At 44.0% G+C, this 12569-nt stretch overlaps 1 protein-coding gene across 1 annotated transcript in view; it reads left to right on the top strand.

Moving 5' to 3' along the window:
* ATP6AP2 (ATPase H(+)-transporting accessory protein 2) overlaps positions 1-11370 on the top strand; it is a 48210-nt gene extending 36840 nt beyond the window's left edge. The window contains exon 8 of the mRNA XM_065431266.1: positions 8747-11370. Coding sequence (XP_065287338.1) covers positions 8747-9004 — 258 coding nt within the window. The 3' untranslated portion in view covers positions 9005-11370. The remainder of the gene's footprint in view (positions 1-8746) is intronic.
* Positions 11371-12569: the final 1199 nt, after the last annotated feature.

Genomic DNA, 12569 nt, shown 5'->3' with positions numbered 1-12569 from the left:
AGCTCTCCTTCGCCTGAGTCGTCGATGAGACTGGTGAAAAGCGCATCGCGTGGCTACAGCGGATTACCTTTGTGCAGGTGTTGTAGTGCACACTGTTGCTACTAGTGCACGGAGAGGCAGTTCAGCTGCTGCTTGCATGCTCCGTTTACTTTCCGAGCACTTGTACATACAAAGATCTTGATTCAGAATCGCTAATCTCTTTTTAGACTCCTGCAAAATGGCTGGATATGTTAGTTGCCCCATCATACCAGTGGCCACGAATGTGGTGGGAACCAAGTCCAAGACACAAAATCGTATCTTTGATGGCCATGTACATTGTGTCAGGCTTGCTATCTGGCTTGTACAGGCCAAAATAGTTTTTGTGGAAATTGAGTGCCTTCCAGACCAACGTATGCAGATAGCAAACTGCTCTTCACCTGTCACATCACTTGTTCCATCAGCTGTTATACTGTAGAACGAGCTACAAATTGCATCTCTAGCAATTTCTCGCTGTATAATTTGGAACGTCATCCCAAATAACTTGTTGTGCATGTCACTGCTTATTCATTTGTCCCTTTTTGCCATCCATATCCTCAATGCTCGAACATCCTCTGACCTTTCATCAAGGAAATCGACTAGATTTCCATCATATCTATTTAGTATGCCCAATCAGAGCTTGGCCTGTGCGACACAGGTAGTGGATGGAGCTGACAATGACACATAGCACCATCCTGGATTCCTCCTGCTACCTGCTACACTACTGTGTTAGGAGCTGTGTTGCACAGATACCCCTCCACCTTCCCAGGTTGTGGTTCAAAGGATCTAAGTGAAACTGGCATTTTTCATGCCGTTGGAACCTCTCTATAGCTTTTTTCCTGTTATTAAAAACCAGTCTTCACAAAAGGTGGTTCTGCTGCTCCAGGCCTGCAACCCTTTCCATTGGAAAATGAAACGTAATTGTGACAAAGCACTACATCACTTTTGCTGTCGTAAGGTAGCCATGCGAATTTTTTGAACCAATCCCACTGGCAGGACCTGTTACTGTTTTTTCCTGGGAAATGTGTAGCTTTGGGCAGGAAACGAGTGAAGGCCGGATGGAGCTGACTCGTTCTGACTCGGTTTGCTCCACGGTGAACCCCTCCACCAAGCAGGTGTGTGCTGTTGCCTTGGTAAAGTCCACTCTTCTTCCGGTTTAGTCAACTGGCCCAGACGTCACAGGGTTTTCTACAAGGAGAAGAAAATAAGTTTTTGCTTTGGCCCATGTGGTCATTCGGCAGACCTGTAATGGCTCTATGCGGATACTGAGAGTCCACCCTTCCTTTAAACTTGGGCATGCATTATAGCCTCAACACTAGAGACAGTTTACCCGCAAAACAGTCTCTGGATGATGGCGATGGCTGGGAAGACTGGATGGAATCGAGCTGTGTCCACTGTCAGCGGTATCTATGGCTGTCACAAGTTCCGACAGGGTTCCTGTAAAAGTCGCAAGATTTAAGTTGCTTCCGTTGGCTGCTGTTTAATACGCAGTTTTATTTGACAAACCTTACCATCAGAGCATGCTTCTTGCATAATGTGGCTGCATTGCTGGGACGGAGACTCAGGACAGGCATCTTCCACTGACAACGCAAAATGCGAAAGTGAATAAAGCAATAAAATTTACACATGTGCTCAAGAAGTGTAAAGAAACACATGCAGGTGTGAGATGCAATACCTTGTGAAGTTTTGGATCTTCGCATTGGTGCTGTCAGAAAGAAACTGCCTATCTTCTGTTGAGGAGCCGGCATCATGGCGCACATACAACTTGCATGCACGATCCACGATCCCTCCGAGATGAGGCGGAGCAGTGTGGACTGATACAAAATAGCCACTAGAAAGCCTGACAAGACTTTACACAGTGTGTTTATTTATTTATTTATTTATTTATTTATTGTGAATACTTTCAGGGCCCGAAGGCAGTAGAGAAAGGAGTGGTATAGACACAAATGTGTGCAGTGAAATAACAGAAAACAAACAACGAAAAAAAAAACGTTACAAGGCATTTTCCAAGGTGATCTTGAATTGTTGTTGCTGCCAGTAAATTATGTAAAGATGATTGGTTAACAAAAGTTTGTAGCCTTGATGAGCATGTATCCTTTTATCCTTTTCCACATTTTTTTTTATCGCATCAAAGATAGCGCAACGTGAAATGTGAAGGCGACATGTCTAGGCAGGTGGCGCCAAGCTAAGTGGCTGGGAGACACTAGATTGGGCAAGACTCTTTATGCCGGCATTTTTTAATCGCTTCGCATTTAGATGTGCGACGAATGCACCAGTCAAACTCTATACATATTTGTGACGTGATAAGCATGTATAGGCATGGTGCCTCATGGTGCACAGTGCACATATATGTGTATAGTATGCATTCGCAGTCACGAAAAAGTGCGAATAAAAGAAAAGATGCAAGATAATTGTCACGACATCACGTTTCTTTCCAATAATTGAGGTTGCTCGTTGTGGTGGAGGTTTGATCAAGTAGACGGCTGTATGGCTGCAGCAATCTCGTGTTACATACTGCGCCAAGCAAATGGATACTTTCATTCTACATGTCTGCTCTAGTTATTTGCGCGTTGTTGGTGGTGCATGCTACATGCGGACCTTAAGACACCTTGTGTTCCAGTATTGTACTCCAGCGAACTTTGGGGAGTTGGGTGCAGTGCGGTGGTTCCACAATACTCGGCTCGTTACTTGTTTACATCTCAATTTGGTGCTGCCCTTGTAACCGTGTTGCACATTGTTTTACTTGCTCAGACACAGCGAGAAGAAAGTTGTTTGAAAAAAAGTTTAAGGAACTGACTGGTGCGGCTTAGTGAAAACTTGGGCTTCAAGTTGGGCAGCTCTGCATGTGGGGTCCTCACCAAATTTTGTCCCCGGCATGTCTGAGTGCAGGCCAGACACCGCTTTTTGCCCATTTGACCCACTGGCATCTTCAGAGAGATGGGGCAGATGACATGAGAGACATGGCGAGGGAGGAATTGATGACCAACTTTTCGTTTATTCGACATGCCGGCAACAAGCAGCAGAGCAAGCAGCAGCAAGTACTAGCAGTAGGGAGTGGGGGGCGGGCTGAGCCCTGTAAAGGAAAACTTTGGGAGGGCTCAAGGCCCCCTTACCCGCCCGGTTCCGGAGTGCCTGGCCAGGGCTTTGCCCTCCTCTGTGCAGCTTCCAGCGTGCTAGCAAAGACAAAAAGAGAGAGAATGCATACATTAATAGCTCATTAATGCGAATTCTGCAGGCATGGTATGAAGGTTCAAATTATACAAAATTTGAACTAATGAAAGTCAGAAAAAAAAATCGATTGGTTAAGGTGCGTATATAGTCCGACGTAGCGTAAGCATGCGCGCACACACTCTACGTCATGTTGGTGTGAACAACATTTGTACTTTGAAGCACTGGTGCAGCCAACATAACCAGACGCGGCCAATGCTGTCCAACATGCCCGACGTCGAGATGGTTGTTGCTTCATCCACACATTTGTCGCGCTGACTGGCGCGGAGAAAAAAAAGTGTCGCAGTTTCGCCTGGAAAGTGAAGCATCGATTTCGATAGGAAATTAGTAGATAGCTATACGAAGTAAGGATATTAGTTTTATCGGCTGTATAAACTTGTAAACATTCGCTTACTAACTAAATTAATAAGCATGGTGTCACGCATGCACAGGTAAGTTTGAACACATCTCACTTGATGACTGCGGGAACTCGCAGAAAAACACTGGAGTGAGGAAACGCGGCAGTAGCAGCAAGCGAGTTCACCTCTGTACAGCTCTCACTTCAGTGCAAACAAAACGTAGAAAGCCCATCACATATGAAGCTGCCGGCACTATGTGCACTCTGCAAACATCGCAGATCACATTGAAGATGAGGCCCACGCATGCGTGCACTTTTGCCACATCGCAGATCACTTTCAAGATACGACGCCCATGTGGCCGCACTGTAAGCGGCAGCCACCGGAGAAGAACGTCCCCCACTCCCTCCCTCCCTCGCCTCACCCCCATGCTTCGCGGGCAACAGGAGAGGGCAAGCTCCACCACGCCCTGCTTTCCTCACTCACGCACGCGACATTTATCCGCATTTGCCAACTCGCCCTTGCACGCTTTCGCTCGTGCACAAAGAACACAATGTGCTCCCGCACACTAGCACACTACCCATCCACGATGGCGCGAAGTTCAAATTATCGGTGGCAGTGCGGATTTCAGTATGAATTAGCAGGATGTGTTACATGTTCCTTTCAACACATTGCTGGATGGACCCCGGCGGCTACTTCGAATTACCTGAAATTTCGAATGAACGAGTTGTGAATTAACGAGCTTTTACTGTAGTTGAAGGATTCAAAAAATGTTTGAAGCATAACATTCATGCGATGATGTCCTTTAACAGTCAGGTCATTCTATGACTAATTAGAAAAGTGTTTCAGGGCCCCTTTAAACTTCCATGCAAACGGGATCATAGTGGCCAATACAGACTCCATAATGGTAAAGCGGCAGTTTTTTTATCTTCATTGGTTCGCCCTTGTCACTGGTGTGCATGTAACATAAGGTTATGGAGCAGGGTGTGTCCTCCTCCATAGTACCTATACAAGGGCAGAATTCAAGAATCGAAAGTCCCCATGTCTCTCACACAACTCCCGCATACGCATGACGGTCGGGCAAATACAAGAAAGGAGCTTTCATTTAAAGGGTCACATTCACTGTTTGTTGTGTGAATTCTGCTCATCCATACTTGTTCCTTTACCTGTGAAATTACGACACAATGCTTGACTGCTAATTTGAAGTTTTGTTAGTCACAATCATCAAGCAGCGTCAAATGGTGCCAACTCCATCCTTAATGTCTCCATTGATGTCGGCAGTGATTAAGTGAGGGTTCAGCGTGGAGTGTGGACCCTGGTGGGGTGTCTTTAAGCAAGCATTGAAAAAGGCCCTCAGAACTAGCTGCATTAATTTCTATGAAATCGCAACACTACTGAGGGAAGTTGAAGCTTTGCTAAATTCACGTCACCTCACCCATGTTCACGCCAAGCCCAACGAGTCCGAACCACTCTGTCCAGCATTGTTGCTTGCAGAAAGATGGTGAACAGCATTGCCTGTCTTTCCATTCCGGGATATCAGTGCATTATCATGTGCAAATTTGACGCAACCGACCTGTAAAAGAGAGAAGCTGTATGCGGATTTCTGGAGCTGATGGGCTGACGAAGCTCCATGTGATCCACACAACGCAGGGTAAATGCCTAAAGGGAGTAAGCGTCGCTCATGTGTTGTTACTGAAAGAGACAATGGAACCAAGACAGTTGTTGAAAATGGGTATAATCGAAATGGTACTCACTGACCAGATTGCGTCGTGAGGGCCCTTGAAGTGCATATGCACAGGGGATCAACACTTTGTAGGCCGATCCAGATGTTGGTTTGCTTCAATACAAGGTGTAGACAAGGAAAATCACTCCAAGGGACTCGATCATGTTGCAGTGTTCCTCGGAAGAACCGCACATACACGGTCCTTTTGAGAAAGGATGGCTCCTGTCCCACAGCTGTAAGACCTTAAGTCGTTTCCTTGGCATACCCCGAAACTGAGCTCCACTTAGGGGCTAGGTCAGAACAGCCACTGTAAGCTGTGCCGGCCCGGATACCCTGTCTGACACCAGAGGTGGGAGGAAGAGATGGCTGCGAGTGGAAAGGAGGAATACGGATATGGAGGAATGGTGCAGAAAACGGCCACTTGCCAACTGAACTTTGAGTAGGAGGAAACTGTTTGAGCTCGTTGTTGTAAAAAAAGCCGCGTATGTTTACTTAAAATCACTTCATTATTAATAAAATCACCGGACCCTGTCTTTTATTTGCCTTCGCTCACACATAATGCTGTCATTGCTGATGATCATTCTGGGACACCTTTGTTGTGAAAATACACGGTTTCCTATCGTGGTCCACCGTTTTGCTTTGCTGCCTCAGCAAAGTTTTGCTTGCCCTGATTCCCACAGTGCGTGGGATCTGCTTGTTTCTTTATTGTGTAGGCATCACACCTTCCGATTCCACTACCCGGTTGGAATGTTATACCGCACACAAACCTGACGTGACCTTGGCTGTTTGAGACAGTGGCACTCACTCGGGTCAGTGGTGTAGTGGTTCTCAAAATTGGTAAAAATGGTGTCTTTCCCAGGCATTGGTTTGCCACTGTCCATCCATGAGGACAATTTTCTTCTGCTCTTAATGACTGCTGCTGGTGCATGTTATTGGTGTACTAGTTTCTGTGGTTGAGTCTTTGTTTTAATAGCTCATGTTTGATTTGCCCAATTCGGTACAAACGGATATTTTCTCAAGGCTCTGTAATCATCCATTAGCTTTATATGTTAGGCGGCATGACCACATCTGTCGTTGCAAGGATTGCAGCTGAAGTGCCTGTAATTTTAAAGTAAAGATTTTTTTGCAGAGTGGGGCGGATTTTGATGCCATGGTAGCTTGACTTCGACGTGGAAGTACTGTGTAGGTGGGGAAAAGGATGTTATCTGTAGGGCTTGGCGTTAATTGATTGGCTGTGTCAGTGGTGACATCGTCACCGCTGCCATGTATGTGAACCGGCACCTGGTCACAAAAGGAGCATGCTTTCGTGGCTTGTGGTAACGCAGAGCTGTTGGTTGTTATGTTTCATGACACTATAGAAGTGTTTCCAAACAGAGTGGCAGAAAGGTGAAAAGGGGCTAGGTAAATGATGCTGGTTTAGCTGAGAGACGAAAAGCTTCATGCCGTGAGGTGCCACCAGGACAGGTAACTTGGGCAATTCTCTTCGACAATTATCCGCATTATTTTTTTCATTCTTGTCAAGAGTCTGTCCTGACCTGCACACACATAATGTTTTGCATACCATAATAGTATGCTTGAGTGGCGTGTTATCTGCAGAAAGACATTTTTTTTTGTTTTACCTACTGTAACTGTGAATGAAATTATTTTTGATTCCCCAGGCTACCCTAGATCAGTGAACTGTTCCATTCTGAACAGGTTACTATATTTACCTGCTGTGATGGCTTAGTGGTTATGGTATTCTGCTGCTGAACACAACTTCTCGGATTCTACTCTTCACCATGGCAACCAGATTCTATGGTGCAGAAAGGCAAAAATGTTCAAACGCCAAGCTGTGGGTACACATTAGAAAACTCCTTGTGGTCAACAAGGAGTTTTCAATGTGTGGTCAACAAGGAGTTCAACAAGGAGTTCAGAGGCTTCCACTATGGCATTTCTCATAGCCCTGTTGCTTTGAGACATTAAAGCCTATTAATGAATCACTCAATAATTATTATTTTCGTTAGGTTTGGTTCAGGTTCTTGCAACATTCGAACAGCATCAGTCCCGATTTCTGTTCAGCTATGGCTGAAATTCCAGTTCGGGTACGGTTTTTGTTTCGATGGAGTCGGCTCGGCAGGAAGTGCTTGTTGTTCAATTAAGCAAGTTAAGTTAAAGGAACTGGTTGGTGCTGACAGAGTGACTCTTCTTTTATTAGTGGCATATGCAAGAATATTGCACTTCTGCCAACATACATTTTCTTGGAATGAGATGAATTTTGTTGTTTTTCTTGCTTGTATAATTTTACGTGCAAAAATATACTGGACAACACTGCCGCCGAAGGCACACCAGGTTTTGGTATTACATATCACTGTTTCTCGGAATGTGTGTTTCGTGTCAGATGAGCTGGAAAGGAGAGTAGTTAAGGCAGGTGAGTAAACCATGGAGATTCAGACATCAGCATTAGTTAAACATAAACAAAAAATTATCTGCACAAATTCAGGTGGTGCTTATCCCAACTAAGTTATTATGGACCTTGGGATTTATTCTGTGCAAAACAGACATTGTACGATCAGTGATAATAATAGTGCAACACATAAAGATCATAAGACCAGCGATTCTTCAAGCCATGACCTTTACTGCGACAGTGAAAAGTTCTCTATTGAAACAAGCCATATGCCCTATATTCAACAATTCCATGTGAACACATGGGAATCTCATGTAAAAACCATTATGTGTGTTATGCTATACGGAACACGGTGTTAGAAAGACATATTCCTTGTAACCCCCCATATCTAGTATGAACATATAGGATCCCCAGATGCTCATACTAGATATGGGAGATGCCCCGTATGATATATGGGAACATGGCATACCCATATCTTCATATGGTATTACTTGATACTGGGCATATATGGGTTTTTCTGATAGCGAATTCTTACAGCAGTGGTCCTCCCCCTGGCTACACCCCTGGGGGATCTGTATAAATTTTTTGTGTGTTATTGTATTTGCTCTTACATATTGCTTAGTATACTGCAGTTGATTGGGCTTCCATTTGTCATGTGTCAGATGTCCTTGGTTTATTCATTCGTCTGGTATCCGTCTAACCCGCAGTGGTTGCTTAGTGACTATGGTGTTAGGCTGCTAAGCACGAGATTGCGGGATCAAATCCCGGTCACTGGGGCCACATTTCGATGGGGGTGAAATGTGAAAACACTCGTGTGCTTAGATTCAGGTGCATGTTTAAGAACCCCACGTGGTCCAAATTCCTAAAGTCCCCCGTTGTGGCGTGCCTCATAATCATATTGTGGTTTTGGCACATCAAACCCCATAATTTAATTATTTTTTGGGCATTTGTCTGCTGTGCGCGTTGACTGTTTCGTCTGTCATGCCTGCTACCTTCTATAATTCCTTATGGGTCAATTAAGGCATGCTAACGAAATAAAAAACAAATGTCTCAAACATGTAGGAGAAGGAGGCGGCACAGAGCGGCGAGGCCACCGCAATGCCCTCTGGTGCAGCAGCCCCACCAGCCAAGGACGGCAACAGCTGGAACCTGGCAACTCCGTGGGACCATGAGGCGCATGTGGCCTTCGTGCTGATTGGCTTTGTGCTGTTGCTTTTGGCGCTCGCCCTTTTCGGCATCTCGGTGGGCCTGTGGTTCATGGACCCCGGTCGGGACTCCATCATCTACCGCATGACCACACAGCGAATGAAGAGGGACTAGTGTCTGTTGTCAGTGCTTGGTATGCGAACATGAGGGGAAGGGGCATGTTGGTAGTTGGGGAACGAGTTAGGGGAAAGCCTTTATAATGAGGCACATTGTTTGCACATGCTGATTGGACAAGGGGAAAGGGGTGGGGGAGAGGGGCATTCACACACTTTACATGGAGTCAGGGATTTCCAAGCTGTTTGTGGCCTCAAAGTGTCTCGAAAAGCAGCTAGAAATTCCCTGCTGCCGAAAAAAACGCACATGCATTCTTGTAATTCCATCTGTTTTCTCCAAGATATATAGGAAAAAGATTCTTATTAATATTGAGTGTGCATGATTCCATTAGCAAATACTGCAGAAAACATTTGGCATTATGAGAGTGCATACCAAATTTTTTTTTGTGGTAGCATGACAGCCTTCTCGCTGGCAATATTAATGGGAAAGGCTGATGACAAATGACTATTTGGGAGATATCAGCACTCACAAGATCGAATGCTTGCATGAGGTACAGTGTGCAGAAGCAAATATGAAATCAGGGTTCATGTTAGTTTTAAGAGTAAGGTGAGTCACTGCTTAGTTGGCTGCAGTGAAGTAAAAAAAAAAATATGGAAGGAGCACACTAGCATTGCTGTCTGCAGTATCATACAAAAAAAAGGAAGAAACACTGTTTGGGAACCCCTGAATCAACATCTGCTGATGACTGCAGCTAGTAAATGGCTTGCTCTAAAGTATCGAAGCTGCATCTGAGGTACCTATTTGTCTGCTGGCCTTAGTACTGGTGACTTAAAGCTTGGCCTGTCTTCAGCTGTGACTGAATGTGCTTTCCGGCAAAGCATAATAGAAAGTGTGAGGGTGTAAGTTGTAGTCGCCAGCTTTTTAATGACCTTATAATTGTACAATAAATGACACCTGATGGGTTATTTTCTGTGTTCCTTTTACCCATGTTGCAAAGAAACACATTCTCTTTCTTTTTAATCTATTTCTAACCAAGTTCCTTTTTTTAATCACTTCCTTTAAGAAAACATTGAGACAGTGTGGAAGAAGTAGTGATCAAAGTTCGTATGCCATGTTTTCTGTTGTACTGAAACTGTTCTTGTGTTTTGTTTGGCTGGATATGCAGCATAATAGGAATACGAGTAAATACTTCTAAGGAAAAAACCTTCATGTTTTTATTCAGGTAAAACAGACTTATTCCTTGCTGTTCGCAGAGTGAACTTGCTTTTCAAGATCTTCTGTGCATTAAATTTTCTGTTTTGTGAAGTAATCTAACCCAGCTGGCAAGAACAAGATAGCAGCATGCGTGAAGTATGACTTATTCGTTTTCAATGACATCATTTCTATTTTCATTCTAGCAGGTTTCAAGCATACTACTATAATATAATCTCGACTACTTCCTGCTTCGTGAATCACTGCCGCTGAAGCAGTTGATGTGAAGGTGGCTCTGTTTTATGCAAACAGTATTCATTTAAGTTTACCCTGTGTTGGTAGATAACGTATTAATGATTTTCATTTTTCACTGTAATAAGAATCATTTTATCTGCCAGTGGGGTGTAGACAATGTAGATTGTAATTTAGTGCCGAGAGCGTTTGTTTTGCTCCTGAACTGTAAATAGGGATGAAACGTGGATGTTCCAGGGGACTTTCTTGATATTGTAGTCGCGTGTAGACAACACCACCAAGAATTTGGGCTGGCACTGTTTTTGCCTTTTCATTTGTGATCACCCGAAGTGTACATAACTGTCTACATGTGGAAACCTCTCAATGCTGCTTCTGCGAACTTAAAAAGTGTTCTGTGGTGTTTATCCTGCACTCCCAGTATGCACCTTTTGCTTGCTTTTTACATGCTTCTTGCTACTTCGGTTGAACCGGGATAAAACCATATAAGTTGATGTCTGATCAGAACTTAAGTGCATCTAGTCGTCGAGGTAGTTACAATGTTAAAGGCGAATGTAAAATTAGTAACACTATGCCAGTTAATGTAATTAGCATAACCTATTATTGAGTGGTATGATGGCGTGCCAGTGCTGCAGGATTGAAGGCTAGGCAGGCCGATACAATGTGGCATCACTAGCAGCTGTCCGTCATATTCAATAATCCGATTTCTTCTAGGCTGGTGCAGAATGGATATTCAGCAGTTACCCCCTTTTTTGTGTGTGTGATTAAACATAGTGAACAGCATTGTAAGCACCCATTTATTTCAGAACTGCTTGCGGTGTTTGCAAGTTGACTGCATCAACCAAAGACTTGTAGGTCTCTCTAGCTTGGCTTGTGCTGCAAGCCAGTATTCACATTCCATATTTGGAAGTGGTTCTGTTGCTCACATGTTCTGACATGATAAATGGCTGTCTAGTAAAAACTTGAGTTATGTTGTTTCTGTCTCACGTACTTGTGTCAATTTGAAACGTGTGGTCTCTGTCTCTGAAAAAAAAAAGAACTATCATATAGGCTGTGGCGGGCATACAGCCGTGGTGGGGTACAGGAAGGCTCTTGTGCACATTGCCGACGGTGTATGACGGGTGCAGAAATGACATCACCAAATACACAAGTGACGTTCATTCACACATGACGAAAGCATACATGCTGAACTTATGGTATACAGTAGCTAGTTAGAGGTACTACAGTCTAATTTTAAAATTGTGCTTACTACTTGTTCGTGGTGGGCCCGTCATGGTCTAAGGTGCCGAGTGCAAACGGCATCCCCCTTTTTTGCTGCCCAAATCATTTCACGCTCTTTCTGGGCCTTACAGTGTAGAATGTAAGGGCTCAATAGGCAACCAGCCATCAAATTTATACAATAAATTGCACACTTGTAAGCCTAGTAATTCCTTATGAGCACAGGTTTGAGTTTGATGGATTATACCTATTATGGCAAAGGGAGCTCTCTCTAATACGACCACGCCCGCTCGTATTGACACTTATCGCCAAGCTATGTCCCTCTGAATGCCGAGTGAGCGGCTAAATGTAACTGTGATTGCGTCATGCGTGGCATGACAACAGTACTGCTTGTTTACACGATACATGCACGATCAAGTAATGGCTTCTCTCCTCTACACAACGTAACAGGTAGTAGTATGTTTGTAAAGATATAAGCGATAGTAGTACATATTACATGATTTGGTTTCATGCGGTTTTAGCAGGTGACACACTGAACTGAAACATGTTTCATGTCAATATCTTCCATAGCTTTTATAAAGGTAACGAGCTTCTAAGGCGTGGAAACCACTTTAAATATAGTACTATATGTGTCCCAACTAATGCAAGCCAAGCTATTTTAAAAAAAGGAGGTGTGTACTTGCAACGTGCCCAGCTATTTCTTGCCTCAAGACCCACCGCAGTTTGATTTACAGTTCCAGCAGCTGCATTTTCATAGAGGTGAAATGCAAAAAACACTGCAGTACTTTATTTATTTGCATATACGGTTTGCCTTTCGGCTATTACAGGGTGGGTAGAAGGCGCATGTGCAATAACAATACACTTTGTAAGCGACACAATAATAATAGTTACAAACGTAAGAAAATACATACACGATACATAAATAAGGAAAGATACATTAAAGAATCATGCAATGCAGTGGGCATAC

Source organism: Dermacentor albipictus, chromosome 1, assembly GCF_038994185.2.
Source record: "Dermacentor albipictus isolate Rhodes 1998 colony chromosome 1, USDA_Dalb.pri_finalv2, whole genome shotgun sequence".
Taxonomy (NCBI): Eukaryota; Metazoa; Arthropoda; class Arachnida; order Ixodida; family Ixodidae; genus Dermacentor; species Dermacentor albipictus.
Note: the sequence above shows the minus strand (reverse complement) of the source record. Positions and strands in the feature narration are given on the sequence as shown.